General features: G+C 39.8%; 1 protein-coding gene and 1 long non-coding RNA gene across 3 annotated transcripts; one reads left to right on the top strand and one right to left on the bottom strand.

Moving 5' to 3' along the window:
- Positions 1-1,793: 1,793 nt before the first annotated feature.
- Positions 1,794-11,891, top strand: LOC146717855 (atlastin-3-like). 2 transcript variants are annotated; one of them, XM_085431959.1, is made up of 15 exons: positions 1,794-1,998; positions 2,397-2,750; positions 4,336-4,559; positions 5,125-5,259; positions 6,470-6,574; positions 6,659-6,709; positions 7,053-7,109; positions 7,192-7,284; positions 7,437-7,575; positions 7,680-7,807; positions 8,740-8,796; positions 8,896-8,967; positions 9,140-9,331; positions 9,465-9,704; positions 11,268-11,891. In XM_085431959.1, the coding sequence occupies exons 3-15, from the start codon at positions 4,356-4,358 to the stop codon at positions 11,328-11,330; spliced, it is 1,536 nt and encodes a 511-aa protein (XP_085288085.1). In that variant the 5' UTR covers positions 1,794-1,998; positions 2,397-2,750; positions 4,336-4,355; the 3' UTR covers positions 11,331-11,891. The 2 variants fall into 2 exon arrangements, with proteins under 2 accessions (XP_085288085.1, XP_085288075.1); XM_085431949.1 differs by lacking the exon at positions 2,397-2,750 and having other exon boundaries at positions 1,795-1,998.
- Positions 11,892-12,416: 525 nt separating this feature from the next.
- LOC146717854 (uncharacterized) lies at positions 12,417-15,815 on the bottom strand. Its single transcript, XR_014915128.1, has 2 exons — positions 15,589-15,815; positions 12,417-13,520 (listed from the first exon to the last, which is right to left on the bottom strand). It is a non-coding gene; the product is annotated as an uncharacterized LOC146717854 (long non-coding RNA).
- Between the last annotated feature and the right edge of the window lie 256 nt (positions 15,816-16,071).

The raw sequence follows: 16,071 nt of genomic DNA, 5'->3' as shown, positions 1-16,071 counted from the left end.
ATTCAGAATAGATTTGTACAGGACAAATAAAACATTTTGTGCAGCCAGTGTATTCACAGTTTTAATATGTGCACCAGTGCCTCTGTGTACCGCACTGGACCCCTACATGTGAGTGGTGGGCATGTAGCTCTGTGGGCTAACGCCTAAACATGAGGCACTTGCCCCAAAACAGCTTAAGAGCTATTCTACAATTATGGGACATTTTCTTTTCCAGCCATGAATTTGAAAATAGTCCATGCACAAAATACTAAACATACATTTGTTGTGTGCACCTGAGACAAAATGCAGACCCAGTTGTTGAAAAAGTGGTTCCAAAATATTATTTCAGCACCTCAAAAAAGGACATTTATCTTTTGGCCCAACTTCTTGATAACCAAATTACTTTTCGTATATAATTGTTTCAATATTTTGTTTACACTTATAATTATTTTGCTGATTTCTTTAAGATCAACATATTTTAAAGATCAGTAATTATGAACTGCAAGTTATGTCCCACCCTGTGACCGGAACTTATGTAGCCTGGAAGGGGAAGAGATAAAACAGTGAGCCGGCATGGCAAAGAGGAAGTGGCATGAACATCATGGGTAGACCAAAGGTCACTTCTCTTTGACATTTTTGCATTTTTCTTGACTTTTCTGATTAGATTGAATGTGTCATTGTAACTAATGCAACCATGTTACCCAATTTACCAGAAGAGGACAAATGAAAGGTTCCTTTATTTTTAAAAACTACGTTTATCCTTGACTTTCAGTCCATTACATGCCATCTGTTTTTTTTTCTGAGAAAACACTAATACTACCACTATTGCCTTTGTAATAGCTTGAATTATTATATAAAAGATTGTATTTGAGCAAAGATTTTAAAATAAATACAGAAATTACTGACGAAAACGTGCGACTCTTGAAAAGTTAGATTTCAAAATTTTCTTAAATTGATATAAATTACGTTTTATCGGAAACTGAATAAGTATTTAGTAATGAAGTATGCTATCATTTATTAAATTGTCTACTTCGGGTATTGGTGAGATGCACCAAGGATCCACGACTGAAACACTTTTGATGCCTGAACTGTACAAATCGAATTTTTTAAAAGTTCAATATTTGTTTTTAACTGAAAATTATAACATAAAGGGTCCAGTAGTCCATATTTTAAAGCCCAAATGGGCTATGGGTTAATAGCTAGAAAAATCCATAAATAGAATAAACAGGAGAATTAAAATAAAAGAGCCCAGTGAATACAAATGTGATTATAAATCAGTAGGCAGCTTAGCAAGTAAAAAACAAAGTAACTACAGGTATGAGGAAGGAACGATTCCCTCTGTATGTCGTTGTGGTTGGTTTTTGTTTCTTTTCTAGTTAGTTTGACTGTTTGTTTAAAAATAATAATCTTGTTAGCTCTAAATGTTAATTTTCTGAGTCTATCGGCTTCAGGTTTGCTTTAAAATGCTGCTGGATAAGTTTCGGTGTCTCTGTGTGATGAGCTTTATCTGGTGGCTTTAGAAACAGTGATCGGCTGCACCGTGAGAGGGCGCAAAAGCCACGGCTTACTTAACGCAGACACACATATATGACAATGAAAAACAACGCAAACAAAACAAAACAAACCCCTTTGGAAACCTGCTATGTATGTTCGGTTTCCTCTGCGCAAATCCTTAGGCTATCATTTGTATAAACGCAAAACACCCGGCACTGTTTTACATTACCTGTCTGGTAGTTCCGTATTCGTAACTTGAAGGTAAAAACTACATTTCCCAGAGCTGTTGGATATTTGGCTGATTGGGACGTGTAGTTCACAGAGACACTGGAGCGCCGGCAGGGAAACTTGTTTTAAAACTACATTTCCCGTGTGGCGTTTCGCAGGCTGGAGGCAGGAAGTGTGTGGAAGTTTGTTGATGGAAAAAAGTTCTCATGGTTATTTTCATGCCAGTGTAAAAAGTTACGTTTCTCTGGTTTGGCGACTCTCAGAAGACTGTGCTGAAGCTGTTTGGAGACACCAAAGGTAACATTAAATCACTAAACAGGAGCTAAGGAACGCAGAAGCGTTTTTAAAAGCTAGTTTCAGATGTTTTACCACTTTTTTAGCTAACAACGGTAACGTATGTCATCGTTTTGCTGGTGTTTGAAAGCTTGTAGCCACACAAGAATTTAGCTGCATCCGTTAACTTGTATGTTAGCTCAGTGGTTGTAAGCTGTAGTTTGTTATTTAGCTTTTCGGTGAAGTTCACGTCGATGTCAGTACAGTTCGGCTTAGCTGTGCTCTTCGCAGTGTTGTCAGTTTAGCGCTAATATCATGTAGCTTCGTCATAGATCAGTCTCGTAAACTTAGTTTATCTCGTGTTTAGATTGCAAAGTGCAAGCAGATTTTGTCTGAACTGCATATTTTTTTCTGCTTGTTAGCATCGAGGCGTATGAACAAAGTCACTGCTGAGAAATGGTTGGTATGCTGCTCCTCACCGCCACACCTTTGAGGTAGTGAGCTTTAACCGAAAGCAGCCTGCCTTCTGGGCATTATGAACTTGTATCCAGACACCTCCCTGTCTTACTCATCGCGGGAGAAGACATCCACCCCGCAAAATCAGCGACAGTGGAGTGTATTGAAACCATCAGAGTAGCAGGGAAAGCATGCTTCAGGCAAAGCAACGTGACACCCATAAGAGGAGCCCTCCGTCAGCTTCACACAGAGCCTGATATTGTCCCTGATGGAGGGACCAGTGCATGCCTGATTTCTGTCAGCAAGCCCAGGAAGCACAAGTAAAGTCTTAGTGAAGCTGGAGAAGTCTGTTGTCATCATAATTCTAACTAATGATAAATGAAGCTTTCCTAATAGTTTTCTCATGACCAACTTGAACACATTTTTGAATGATTTCTTTTCTGGTGATAGGCAGACATAGGAGATATTTTCTCGTTAGCTTCTCTAGTTTGTTAGCACAAATGTCATAGGATTGTATCAGTATTGCACAAATATGTTGGCTGATTTTGTAACTCGGTATATCAGGTTTTTGTGGGCAAACTCTACAAGACGAGTGCAACAAAGAACTGAAAGGCTTTAATACAGTTGAGGTATTATTTATTTGTAAAGACAATTGAACCACTTTCCTGTCAAAAAGGAGAAGATTTAAAAATAAAACAAAAAACATACAGAGGCCCAGAATTTAAAAATCAGTTTATTACTACCCTCACTGACCATTTTATTACTGAGTTGGACCTACTTTTTGGTCTCAGAGCTGTCTTAAATCTTTGTGGCATATCAAGGTACTCGAAACATTCCTCAGAGATTTTGGTCCATGTTGACATGATGGCATCACACGGTTACTGCAGATTTGTTGGCTGCACATCCATAATGCGAATCTCCTGTTTCATCCTAAAGGTGCTCTGTTGGCTTCAATATGGTGTAGAGGCCAAATATGGACTCATTTTCATGTTTAGAAAACTTCTTTGAGATCATTTGAGCATTGTGACATGCTGCATTATCCTGCTGGAGGTGGCCATCAGAAGATGCACTGCACTGTGGTCATAAAGGGATGGACATAGTCAGCAACAACACTCAGGAAGGCTGTGGCATTTAAACAGTGCTCAGCTATGCCAAGAAGATATCCCCCACAACATTACATCACTGCCACTAGCTGGAACTGTTAATGGATCTGTGCTTTATTGGTGTTTATGCCAAATTCTGATCCTTCAATCCAAATTTTGCTGCAGAAATCGAGACTCGTCATCAGCCCCGGCAAGATTCTTGAGCCTCTGTGAATTGTAGCCCCTGTTTCCTATTTATCTGCCGCAACCGGTTGGGGTGATGGCAGGATGACAAGATAAATTTATAGATGCTCCTCTGCATACCTTTGTCGTAACAAATGCCTATTACTAATGTCTTCCTGTCATCTCCAGACAGTCTTGTTTTTCTGCTCCAGCCTCACCAAGCACATTGCTGCTTACTGAATAGTTTCTCTTTTTCCTGAAGATCCTTCATATCATCTTCTGCAAACCCTACAGATGGTTATGTGGGAAAATCCCAGTAGATCAGCAGTTTCTGAAATACCAAGAACAATTTAATGTTCCAAGTAGTATGATTGTTGCTATATAATAATGTTCAGCTAAGATGCACCAATCTATTGCCCAATATGTTGGAGTATATCGTGTCATATTGCATGTGGCAGTGTCACAGGTGAATTTCATCTGTTGCTTCATGAGTTTTTCTCTGATTTACTGTTCGAGAATGGCATAGTATAAACTTGTTTTTTCTTTTTTTCAAGAAAAAAAGAAAAACATTCAATTATAAAAAAATTAATAATTAGTGTTGATTTTATTTTGGTGTTTCTTTGTTTGTGATCTCGCACAGGGACCAGAACATCAAGAATAATGGGGAGCGAACCAGGCCCAGTTCAGATTGTCAATGTCTGTAAGGACGATCACTCTTTCACCTTGGAGATCAATGCTTTGAGTCAGATCCTGCTGAACCCCAAGGTCCGAGACAAACGTGTTGTGGTGGTGTCAGTGGCCGGAGCCTTCAGGAAGGGGAAGAGCTTTGTGCTCGACTTCATGCTTCGATACATGCACAGACAGGTGAGTTGTGCTGTAACCCGATCCTTCAGCGTGTCTCATCACCATATCTCTGTAAGATCAGCTGAAGTTCACTTCAGAGATCAGCTGAAGTGCACTTACAGTATCAGATGCTGGACTCTCACTAAGCTTCAGAGCAGGATGCTAGAGACTGATTTTTGTCCTCAAAGTGTGATAACCTGCAGAATTAGTCCTGGTGTGTGGATTGCATGAGGACTAACTAACATGTGAACTAACTAGTTTACTGACTAGGAGTAAATGAGAATTTTGCCATGACCACTAAGGACTAGAGTCTGTGAATGCCCTCTCTTAACTTTATTACTTTTATTCATTACTTTTACCATAGTGCCACTGTCTGGCCTCACAACATGACTATTATGACATCTTTCAGTCACTGAACACTTTACACTCCACTGGGTACTTATTTGTTATGTAAATTATTCAACACAATTGGGATCTCCATTCATAATTTAGGTTATGGCTGAGTGAATAGCACCGAAGCTTTACCTGAAGGCCTCGGCTTTGCTGTGATGGGGGTTTAAAAGTGAAGTTTGCATTTCTGTATCAGGACGAGGAGAAATGGATGGGTAACGATGACGAGCCTCTGACCGGGTTTTCTTGGAGAGGAGGGTCAGAACCGGAAACATCAGGCATCCAGCTGTGGAGCGAAGTTTTCCTTGTCCAAAAGAGCGATGGTGAAGAGGTACTTGAACATTTATGTGTGATTATTTGTTTTAAGAGAGTAAACATGTAAGCACTCAGATTTACTAATGGAATTCATATTGAAATATTGAGTTGATGTTCATTCATTGTTTTAGATTTTCAGTGCCACAGTAATTTCTGGTCTCAGCCTTTCCTCTAACCTTTAGTCTGTGCTTATGACTTTATTACTCTAGCTGTATAAGAATAAAGCACATTTTGTAGGTTTGTATTTTATATAACAAAGGTTTATAAGTGCAGTGGACAGATCCCTGCATGCTGCAAATGTCACTGCTACAAAGAGATGAGCTGGTTTCTGTCAGCCTCCAGCAAAGTTTAAAAGCAATCTTCTAAATTTAGACCAAGCGGTTCATCTGCCTACAGGCGTCTTTAGCTGCTTTTTCTGAAAGCAGCTAAGATGGACTTTTTATACCCAATCACAACCTTGATGACCTTGACCTCAAGGTTAGAGGTCAGCCATCTGTAAGCTCTATATGTCTATAATCATTATAGAGTCTATAATCATGTTTTGTTTCTAAATTCCTTGCATTCCTCATTTCTGCATGCATGTTCTGCATATTTCAGTTTCTCTGCCACACCTCAGATCAGTATAAAAGTTGAATGAATGAAAGCAAGGTTGGGCAGTGGTTCAGATGCAGTGACTCATTAATACACATTACTGTTTGGAGTATTGTGCCTCCTTGTATTTAGTGTTTCGCTCACATAGAGTTAACTTTGCCAAGCTGCCTAGGTCCACTAAGGAATGTTAAAGTATATTTGTCAAACCTGTTTTAGAAATTTTTTTTATGTCTAATTTCTCATCCATCGCCATATTTGGTCAGGTTACTGTGAAAGATCCCCTCAATATTATTTGTAAATTATTATTACTGCTAACTAGCTTGTCCAAAACCTTTTCATTCTATGTTTCACTCCTGTCTGGCTCACTGCCCAGGTCCTCAATATCATGCAGAGTCTCTTATCTTGCAGTCAGATGCCCTCTAACGCCACTGTCTTGAACTGCGATGGTAGTTCTGCTCTCTGAACCGCTGCAAGCTGTACCAGCAGCTGATGGAGAACTGCTTCATATGCCACTGCACTGAGCTTGTTGAGGTTTCAGAGCGAAACTGGAGCCAGTCTAAAATCTGAAATCTGAGCACATGTCATAGCACGTGATTCCTACATTTACCCCATCTTCTCCCTCTCTGCTGCTGCAGGTGGCTGTGGTGTTGATGGACACTCAGGGAGCGTTTGACGACCAGTCCACTGTGAAGGACTGTGCCACCATCTTTGCCCTCAGCACTATGACCAGCTCCATACAGGTGACGATCTGCTCCGAGCATCACTAAATCAGTATTTTCTTGATACTGTTGTAAAGTGTGCCAACATGTTTTTGTCTTGTTTAGCTCTACAATCTCTCACAGAACATCCAGGAGGACGACCTGCAGCAGTTGCAGGTCAGTTTGGATTGGTGTTTGGAAAATCCCACCAAAGATTTTAAGCTCCAAACGATTAAATCTAGTTACTATTTAGACTTAGACTCTCACACATAATACTTTCCTCGTGGTGCTGGCTCTGATATTGTATTCATTCATTCACAGCAGCTACTTTAAGGAATCGACTTTTAAACAGTTTTGTTTGGTGTACTCTGTTATGCTCATGCGTTTTATTTCATACTTGAAGTTTTTCTGCATCTAATGGAAGTAATTTCACTGCCTAACATAAGTCACGTGCCACATTTTTTAATTTCACTGTTAATTTTCCATTATGGGCATCGCCTCCTCCTCTTTCTCCTTGTAGCTGTTCACAGAGTATGGTCGTCTCGCCATGGATGAGATCTTTCAGAAGCCCTTTCAGGTATGAGAAACAACGACATTCAGTGATCTGTGGGGGTTTTTTTGTTCTCTTGTTCTCTAACACGTTCTCTCTCCTCCTGCAGTCTTTGATGTTTCTGATCAGGGACTGGAGCTTTCCCTACGAGTACAGCTACGGGTTCAAAGGCGGGAATCAATTCCTGGATAAACGGTTACAGGTACCAGCCACGTGTTGATGATTTGGCAGAGTATCATGAATGCACTGTGGCTGTGAATTTTTATGTAACTGATCTGAAATGATGAGTTTCAGCAGTGCTTGTTTGTTTGTTTTTTATTTCTTTGTTTGCTTGGTTGGTTGTTGTTTTTTTAGGTTAAGGAGGCTCAACACGAGGAGCTGCAAACAGTCAGGGAGCACATTCGTTCATGCTTCACCAGCATATCCTGCTTCCTCTTACCTCACCCTGGTTTAAAAGTTGCCACCAGTCCTGCCTTTAAGGGACAGCTCTGCGGTAAGGTCTTCGGGTTTTTGTGATATTTTTAGTTGGATGGCCTTCAGCAGAGTGCACTCCTGAGTTTAGATTTTTGTTCTTAATTTATTGTTATTTATTGTCAGATGTTGGTCCTGAGTTCAGAGACCAGCTGAAGATTTTGATTCCCAAACTGCTGCATCCAGACCGTCTGGTGGAGAAAGAAATAAATGGAAACAAAGTCACATGCAGCGGCCTGCTCGAGTTTTTCAAGGTGAGATCACAATCAGATATTTACAGGCCCCCTTTTTTTTAGTTCATTGGCTAGAAATGTTAAATATTTCCTTTACTTTACCTGCTCTGAAGTTTTCTTTTTCTCTGAGTATAAAGAAGCTCATTTTGAAGCTGTTCACCTGAGCTAGAGACAGGGTTTAAAAAAGAAACAATGGGGGGAATGGAAAACATGTCTTAGCCCACTTCCTTTAAAATTTGCCAGATGTTTTGAGTCTACTGCCATCCTGTGTCTATTACTGTTTATAGATCACAGTGAAAAGGCACAAAATCCTCATGTTTTTTGTAACTAAATATTAGTCTATGATTTTACGGTTCAAACAGCTCGTCTACTTCTAGAAACTTTCCTTCTGCTTTGCAGTTGTAGAAATAGAAACATGTCTTGCCAGTTAGCAGGAATCTCAACAATGGCTCTGGACAGGTTTCAAGCTACCAAGATCAAGTATGTAAGGAAGTAAGTAGTAAGGAAGTCCACCCACCCATCTTATTCCAGTTACCCAGTTCAGGGTTGCGAGGGTGCTGGAGCCTGTCCCCACTGGGGGGAGAAAACCATAATTGTGATTTCAAGAGCCACCAGGATATTTAAAAAAGCTCAAATTAAGTTTTATTAAACTTTTTCCTTGTATGTTACATTTACACCAACACGGTCAGCATCTGTGGCTTATCTCACAGGCACAAAAGAAGGTCTAATCTATTTCAAGTTATGGTTATATTATGCTAAGAAGAAGAAAAAGTGTACCTCCATCTTGCCGGTATCTGTGGAACAGATGTGTGTGTGTGAGTGGATTATATGGTTCCTGGGTAAGCTCTTACAAAGTAGATGATTGTCTCTCTAGACAGCTGCTGTCATGGATTTCTCTACTCAGGGTTCTCCATATCTGTGTCTGAACAGTCCTTTCTGTTTTGTGTCACCAGGTTTATATCAAGATTTATCAGGGAGAAGACCTACCGCAGCCAAAGACTATGCTCATGGTACGCATACTGTTTACGCCAGTTTGACCAGGCACTTAGTGTTGCTCTTGAGTAGGTCACTCTTTATCATCTTTACCATGTGTGTGTCTGTCTCACCAGGCCACAGCAGAGGCCAATAACTTGGCAGCTGTGGCGTCAGCCAAAGACCAGTATTACAGGAACATGGAGAAGGTGAGTTCATGTTAATCTCTGTGGTGATCCCTGATTATTATCATTCCCATTAGTCACTACTTTAAAGTGCTTGTTGCCTCAGTAATCTACAGAGTAAAGGGGGTTACATATATCATCTGTAATGTTGAATTTGAAACACCCTCCCTCTTTATGATTCTGTGCTTTTACTAAGGTGTGTGGAGGAGACCTGCCTTATGTTTCTCCAGATTCCCTGGAAGAGAAACATCAGTTTTTCTTCCGGGAGGCTCTTCACGTCTTTGCATCCACCAAGAAGATGGGCGGGCAGGAGTTTTGTAACCGTTACCAGGTGAAACTGGAAAAGGAGCTATTGGAAATGTGGGAGTCATACCTGAAGCACAACGAGGTAAAGAGTGGTTTGTTTTACCCTCTTTTATTATCTAAGTATAAAAATCAATTAATGAAGGTAAAACGTGGTCAAACATGATTTAATTTCAGTTTTGTTCCTGATCACTTGCTCTTTCTCTTTGTATTCAAAGTCCAAAAACCTCTTCAGCGCCTTCCGGACTCCTGCTGTGCTCTTTGTCCTGGTGTGCCTCCTCTACGTGCTCTCTGGTTTGCTTCTTTTTATCGGCCTGTCCACCTTCGCCATGTTTTGCGACTGCACTCTTGGTGCGGTCATGGTGGCCATGCTGACGTGGGCCTTTATCCGCTACTCGGGTCGGTACCGAAATGTGGGAGGAGCCATCGACCAGGCTGCCGGCGTCGTTCTGGAGCAGGTGAGAATAAAGGGAGAGAGGCATTTGTGTCTCAAAGCTTTCATTGCTGGATTCTGTTTTAGTGTAATGCACCAGTTACAGCCACTAGAGGGAGTGCTTGTTGTAGAGAGCAACAAAACCACCAGGATTAAAAATAAAAAGTCTGGTTCTCTAAATAAAAACGGCTTATACAACACATTTGAATAGTGTGAATTTCCACTTTAGTGCTAGTTTAGAGGTTTAAGTGTCTGAGCAGATAGCTTTGTCCTATGTTAAGCTTAAATGCTTCAGGGATCTGGGGAAAGTTCACAAACTAGTTAAAGCGGTTGTGCCCGAGGAGTTTTCCTGAGCCTGAATAAAGTGCGTTCAAACCTTTTCAGAGTAAACTTGAAAAACTTTAGCAACGAGGACACTAAGTGGAGCTCCCTCACTAAGCTGATCTTGGAAAGTGTTGGTAACGTGAAGTCTGAAAGTTTGAAATGCCTGTAAAAGTAGAAGTTACTTTCAGCTGTTTGCTTATTAACAAGGGGGTCTGTACGGGTAGCGCTGCATGTTTGATTTGTCAGGTTTTTATGCTGGAGACCCTTCCTGACACAACCCCAAAGGGGATTTTCCTTGCCTGGCTTTTTACCACCGTAAAAATATTCGGCAGTAGAACAAAAAACGGAAGAAAACCATGAATCAACACACAAACATTACCTGATGCTGCTGAAGTGAAGCAGAGCAAAGGTTTGCAGAGGTTTAATTAGAGGCTCAGCTAAGCATTTTGCAATTTCGCATAACTTTAAAAAGTTTAACTTTCTTCAGTATTGAACAGCAGAAATTAGGCTTTCTTGTTGGAAATCATTTAAATTAAAACAAACAAACAAACAGCGACAGTGCTGTAAACAACAGTAGACTGGTGCGTAATAAGCAAGTGAATAATGCAGAAAACAGATTTTTAGATGGGAAACTGTTCCTGAAGAACACTGAGAGAGAGAGAGAGCTGTGCAGGAAGTGTGATTTTTATCATGGTGGAAGCAAAAGTAAGAGGGAATTCATGACGATGTTTATGTAAAGCGAAATGTGAAGCTTAGTTTAGGTCTTCTTTTGCTGCTGGTTTTGAGACAACCTGCAGCTTCAGAATCTAGCGCGAAAAAATGGTAAACACAAAGTGCGGACCCGCCAACGCATCAGAATCCGTGAGCAGTCGGCTTTCAGCCTCAGCGGCGTGAGAAAGCCACATCTCACTGATTCTGATGCATCGGTGGGTCCGCGCTTTGTGTTTACGTCTTTGTGCAGAATCCTTGTACCTGCTCTCTTTTACTGTTTAAGTTGTTTGGTGGTTGTTGAGATTTTGTGAGGTTTAACCTGAGATTCTGGTGTTTCTGGCAAAATAAATTTATATTTAAAAGTTGTTCCAGCCCTCAGAGGCTGTCTGAAGTCCATTCTTGAATCTTGAGTTCACTTTCCTTACAAGTTCCTCGACCGTGCCATCGCTGGCAGAGTTTAAAAACGGTGATGGATACAGCAACCAGAACTGAAGTCAGTGAACACTGCAAGCACTCATATCAGCTCTCTCTCTCCTGTTCTTTCTCCTTTCAGGCCACTGTGATGCTGAACAAGTCGAGAGGGACAAGCATGGTGGAGCACAAGAAAACCCGTTAAAAGACCTCCACACTCTCTTCATAATGCAAAGCAAACGGCGCCCACAGCAAACACACAGTCAGCACCCAAAAAGCCTTATCATGCCACCCAAACTCAACAACACTGACACGGGGTAGCGAGATGATGCCACTTCACCAGCATCTCTATTATGCACAATATTCTGCCTGTTAACGGTTCTGTTATTCTCTAAGGCAGGGACGTAAACTGTATTTTATGTCTTAAATTGACACTGCCATCACTTTACAAGTTTACAATTGGTCTTAATAGACAAGTCAAAGTTTACCTTAAACCTAAAAACACTTTTATTTTCTACTTCAAGCTTAATGCATCTTCGTTGGCCGTATGTTGCTAAGACAGAGTTTCTGCAGTGTATCTTGAAATAGTTTCCTAAAATGCTAGCTTTAAAGCGTATACATTTATTCAGGTTCCTGTGAGGTTTTCTTTGTTTTCACTCATTGACTTTAAAACATTCCAGCTTGTTTGTAGATTGGCTTCATATTTTAACATGAACTAGCATTTCTTGGGAGGCTTTGAGGGGAGAGTAAACAGTTTTTTGCTCTACACAGCACAGCATGGAGGCTGTATGTAATGGGAGATTCACTTGTTTGTTCTTTTATGGAAATATGCTATACTTTGTTGATCTGAGTACTAAATAATAGACCACATGGAATATGAAAAAAAAAAAAAAAAAAAAAAAAAAAAAAAAAAAATATATATATATATATATATATATATATATATATATATATATATATATATATATATATACTCCATAAAAAATTCCAAAGGAAAGACAGTATTAGAATGCTGATAACTGTTGATTGACCAAATAAACTGCTTTCATTATGTTGTGAGCGCTAATGTAAAATTTTAATCATGTCAAAAATCAGTGAGTTTAAGCGATAATACAGTCCACAGCATAAACAAGATAATTCTGTCTCTTTAAAGACATTTAAACATGCTAGTAATTTAATTGGAGACATACGTGAAACTAATGGCAAGCAAAATGTATGAATAGAACAAAAAAGCAGGAGAAATGAGCAGAAAACTGTAGCACAGCTGTCATCCTGAATTTTTGTACAAGTGTTTCATTTTTCCGAGGGCTGCAACACTTAGACGGATTATTATCATGTAACATATGATATTGTTAGTCATGCTTTCCCCTCAAATGATCTTGTGATGTTTTAAGTGACGGGTAATGGTCTATACTGTCAGCAGAGAAATAACATTGTGACACCCCACCCTATTCAAAAGCCCCACTGGTAAAATAGCTGTAAGTTAAATTAATGTTTAAACTGCTTCACATTAATTTGTTCTATAAAAAGACTGTTTAAATATTTGTTAAGCTGTGTGAGGTAAAACTTGGATTTACCTGGCTCCCAGTTCAGCTCAAAACTACCATTTCATATGACTGACTTTTACTGCGAAAGAAAAATAATCAATATGGGCTTGATTCTTACATTCTTGTTTGCATGCAGCAAGTTAAACATTTAATCTTTAGCAAATCAGCAAGTTGTACTGAGAAATAAAAAGCTGGACCACTCAGTGGATTTATTATATTTTAGTTTGTCTTTGTGGGGCCAAGCAGGGGCTGCTCCAGCCAGCTCAGAGTAAATCAGGTAGTGGATTAAAGGACGATGATTATTTGTAGCTATGCCCTACATCTCTAAATATGATAACGTGCATGATAACATGAAGATGGCTCCTGTAACTATGCAGCAGTATGCACTTTAATAACTATTCCAAAAAAAAAAAATCTCCAAAAAGCTGTACAGTGATGCTTTATTCTCACAGTGATACCATATTACTCTTAATGATACAAATCCACATAGTAAAGGGCCAAAAATTTCCAAATTGAATATGATATTGAATATTTGTGATTTTTGACCATCATTTTGCACTTTCCATTTCTGTCTCTTTCCACAAGAGGAGGGAACTGTTTAAATTGTTTTTAAAAAAGCAGTTATTATTGCACTTCCCCTCTTCTTTGGTGCTTTTTGTACACAGCTTGTTCCAAAGGCGAGCAAATGCATGCAAGTAGTCCCAGCTAATGCAGTCATCTCTTGCAGGTGCATGGTGGCTTTAACTTGAGAAGTGCTGTTTTATAAAGAATAAACAGGAGCCTCAAACTGTTGATCCAGCGTTTCTGGTCTGTTCATTTCTCTGCCCTTTCCACCAGCAGGCTTGCCTCTGTGAATAAGCAAATCAGCACAGTTACAAAAATACTACTTATGCAAAGCTCTTACATCGCCATTGCATTTGATGTAACTGCGCAGCCAAAGAATTGATTGCCACAGATTGCTTTTGAATGATATTGGATTAGATTAAATCACATTAAACTCTGTTGTCATCGTGCAGCGAGAGCCTAGCAAAATGCTGTTCATAAAACTACATAGTGCAAGCAGTACTCAAGTGAATGTAGGTCTTCTAAACACGGATTATTGCACAAATGAGCAAAACACTGATAAAGAGAAAGTGTAATAGTACAGGATACATGTGTGTTTACAGTACAAATAATCAAGCCGTTTACATTATGTAATATTCAGTCCAATGAACGAGTAATGCACATAAACAATGAGTCAATACAGTATGTCATGTAGCGTGTAAAGTATATGTACTAGTAATACAAAGTGGGTACTATGTGGTAGGTATGTAGCTACAATATGAACAATAATAAATTGTAGGCTACTGTATGAGTTATTGTAGCTGTCTCCATTAATATGTGTTGCATCTTTGTCCAACAAACTAACTGTATTTTTTATAGTTTCCCCTCTGTACCCCACCACGGTGGATTTTAAATCAATCAATATGGGATTGGATTTTAGACTTTAATTCAAGATATTTATCTGAAGTGTTGCATTAACTGGTTAGAAATTACAATACTTTTTTATACACAGTCCCCCGTTTTCCCAAATTTGAGGATAACAATTAATTGGACAGTTGACTGACAATTATTTTCATGGCCAGGTTAAACCTGGTCCCTCTTATTTCATCACAAATGAAGCAAACATTGTGTGAACCTGATTCAGTGTGTGAAATTTATATTTTACAGCTTTGGCTTTAATTTTAAATATGGGGACCAAGGAGATGTCAGTATAGGTGAAGGAGGCTGGAAAGACCACACAAGAAAATTTAAGTGCATGATGACAGAATTGTTTCCATGCTTCAGAAAAACACCTTCATACCATCAAACCAAGTCAGGAACGCTCTCAAGCAGGTAAGTGTATCATTGTCAAGGTCTAAATTCAAGCCACACCTTCATGAATGGAAATGCAGAGGTTTTGGAACAATGTACCAGGAAACGCATGGGCAGATAAAACCAAGATTAACTTGTACCCGAATTTGTTTATTACAGGACAGTCTAGGCAATGAGGCAACAGTTTGTTTGTTTGTAATTTTACACATTTATTTCTTACAAATTAAGTCCAAAGAGTCCCACTGACAGATTTATTTCATTAATTTGAACTTACTACTAAAAACAGTACTCTAATGTGTAGTTAAAATTCTTTACACTGACAGAAAGGGGAGTTTAGATGGTCTGGCCCACTTGAAATATGGCCCATAATGTAAAAGTTTGACATCCCCGGTCTAGGCCCTTAGAAAGCAGGGATTTTATAGTAAGTTTTACTTGCAGATAAGATAAAAATTCTTAATCCTTTCAAGAGTTTTACTCCCCACATAAAGGGAAAGATATTCCACTAATGGCTACTCATTTCTGTAGCACTTTAACATCACATGAGAATAATTATGTTGTATTTAAAATATATCAAATTCTCCTCCTGGAGCCATTCCCAGCTGGCAGTAAAAGAGATGCCTAAAATTATAGGCAATATAATGCTTTTGAATAAGTGAAAGCCTTACTTCTCCTTTTATATGTTCATAGAAAGCATTAACCCACCAGTGACGGAACTCGGGATGTATACAAGCCATAAGAAAGGACAGCTTTGTTGACATGTGTTTCATTTTAATGACTTAGATCCACAGCGATAAAGGAAACACTGTCCACCTCTTTGCTGCCCTCTCTTGTAGTCTTTAATGTATATATAGTGTTGTTCTTTTTTTAAACAATGAATGAAAGGCCATGACACCATCTTTGTTTTTATTCCGCGTAATGAATGTAGGTCAGTTTGCAAGCAGCGTGTTTACATAGCATCGCCGTAACTCGACCCATATTCCGCATAAGTCTGCGTGCACGAACTGAAATTTTTGCCTCATTTCACACCCTGTATACATGCATGGACTCTGCTATCCGCCTCACGTGTCATTCTCGTCATTCATTTTCCACGCTGGCTTCGTTCTGCCTGAACATCCGCCCCTCGTCCTTTCCTCTCTCCCTGACTGCGTGCCGACGCCGTCCGTACAAAAACTCCGCTACAGCGAATTTCGGGTTCCTTGTTTCCTTATATGGTGATGAGCGTCGCAGCCTGGCCCCTCCCTGAAACTGTGAGCGAGGCGCGTGCACTAACCGCCGCCGCCGCTCACCGTTCGCTTCCATATTTGGAAGTGAGTTCGACAAAAACCGCAAGGAGGGGAGGGCAGGGGAGAGGAGAGGAGAGAGGATGGATGATGAAGATTTTCCTCCCACTCTGGAAACCCGCTCCGCGTCCGGCTGGGAGATGAATGTCGGTCATTAAACAGTGACAGACTGGTCTCAACTATCAAACACCCCTCACGCGGTTTATGTAATAATTATTACGGCTTTTAAAGGGCAGTTAAAAATGGCAACTGGAATAAACGCTGC

This window comes from Copadichromis virginalis, linkage group LG2, assembly GCF_057382275.1.
Source record: "Copadichromis virginalis isolate Kocher_CV1m ecotype Utaka linkage group LG2, C_Virginalis_male_GT1.1, whole genome shotgun sequence".
NCBI lineage: Eukaryota > Metazoa > Chordata > Actinopteri > Cichliformes > Cichlidae > Copadichromis > Copadichromis virginalis.
This window is presented reverse-complemented; position numbering and strand designations above follow the sequence as displayed.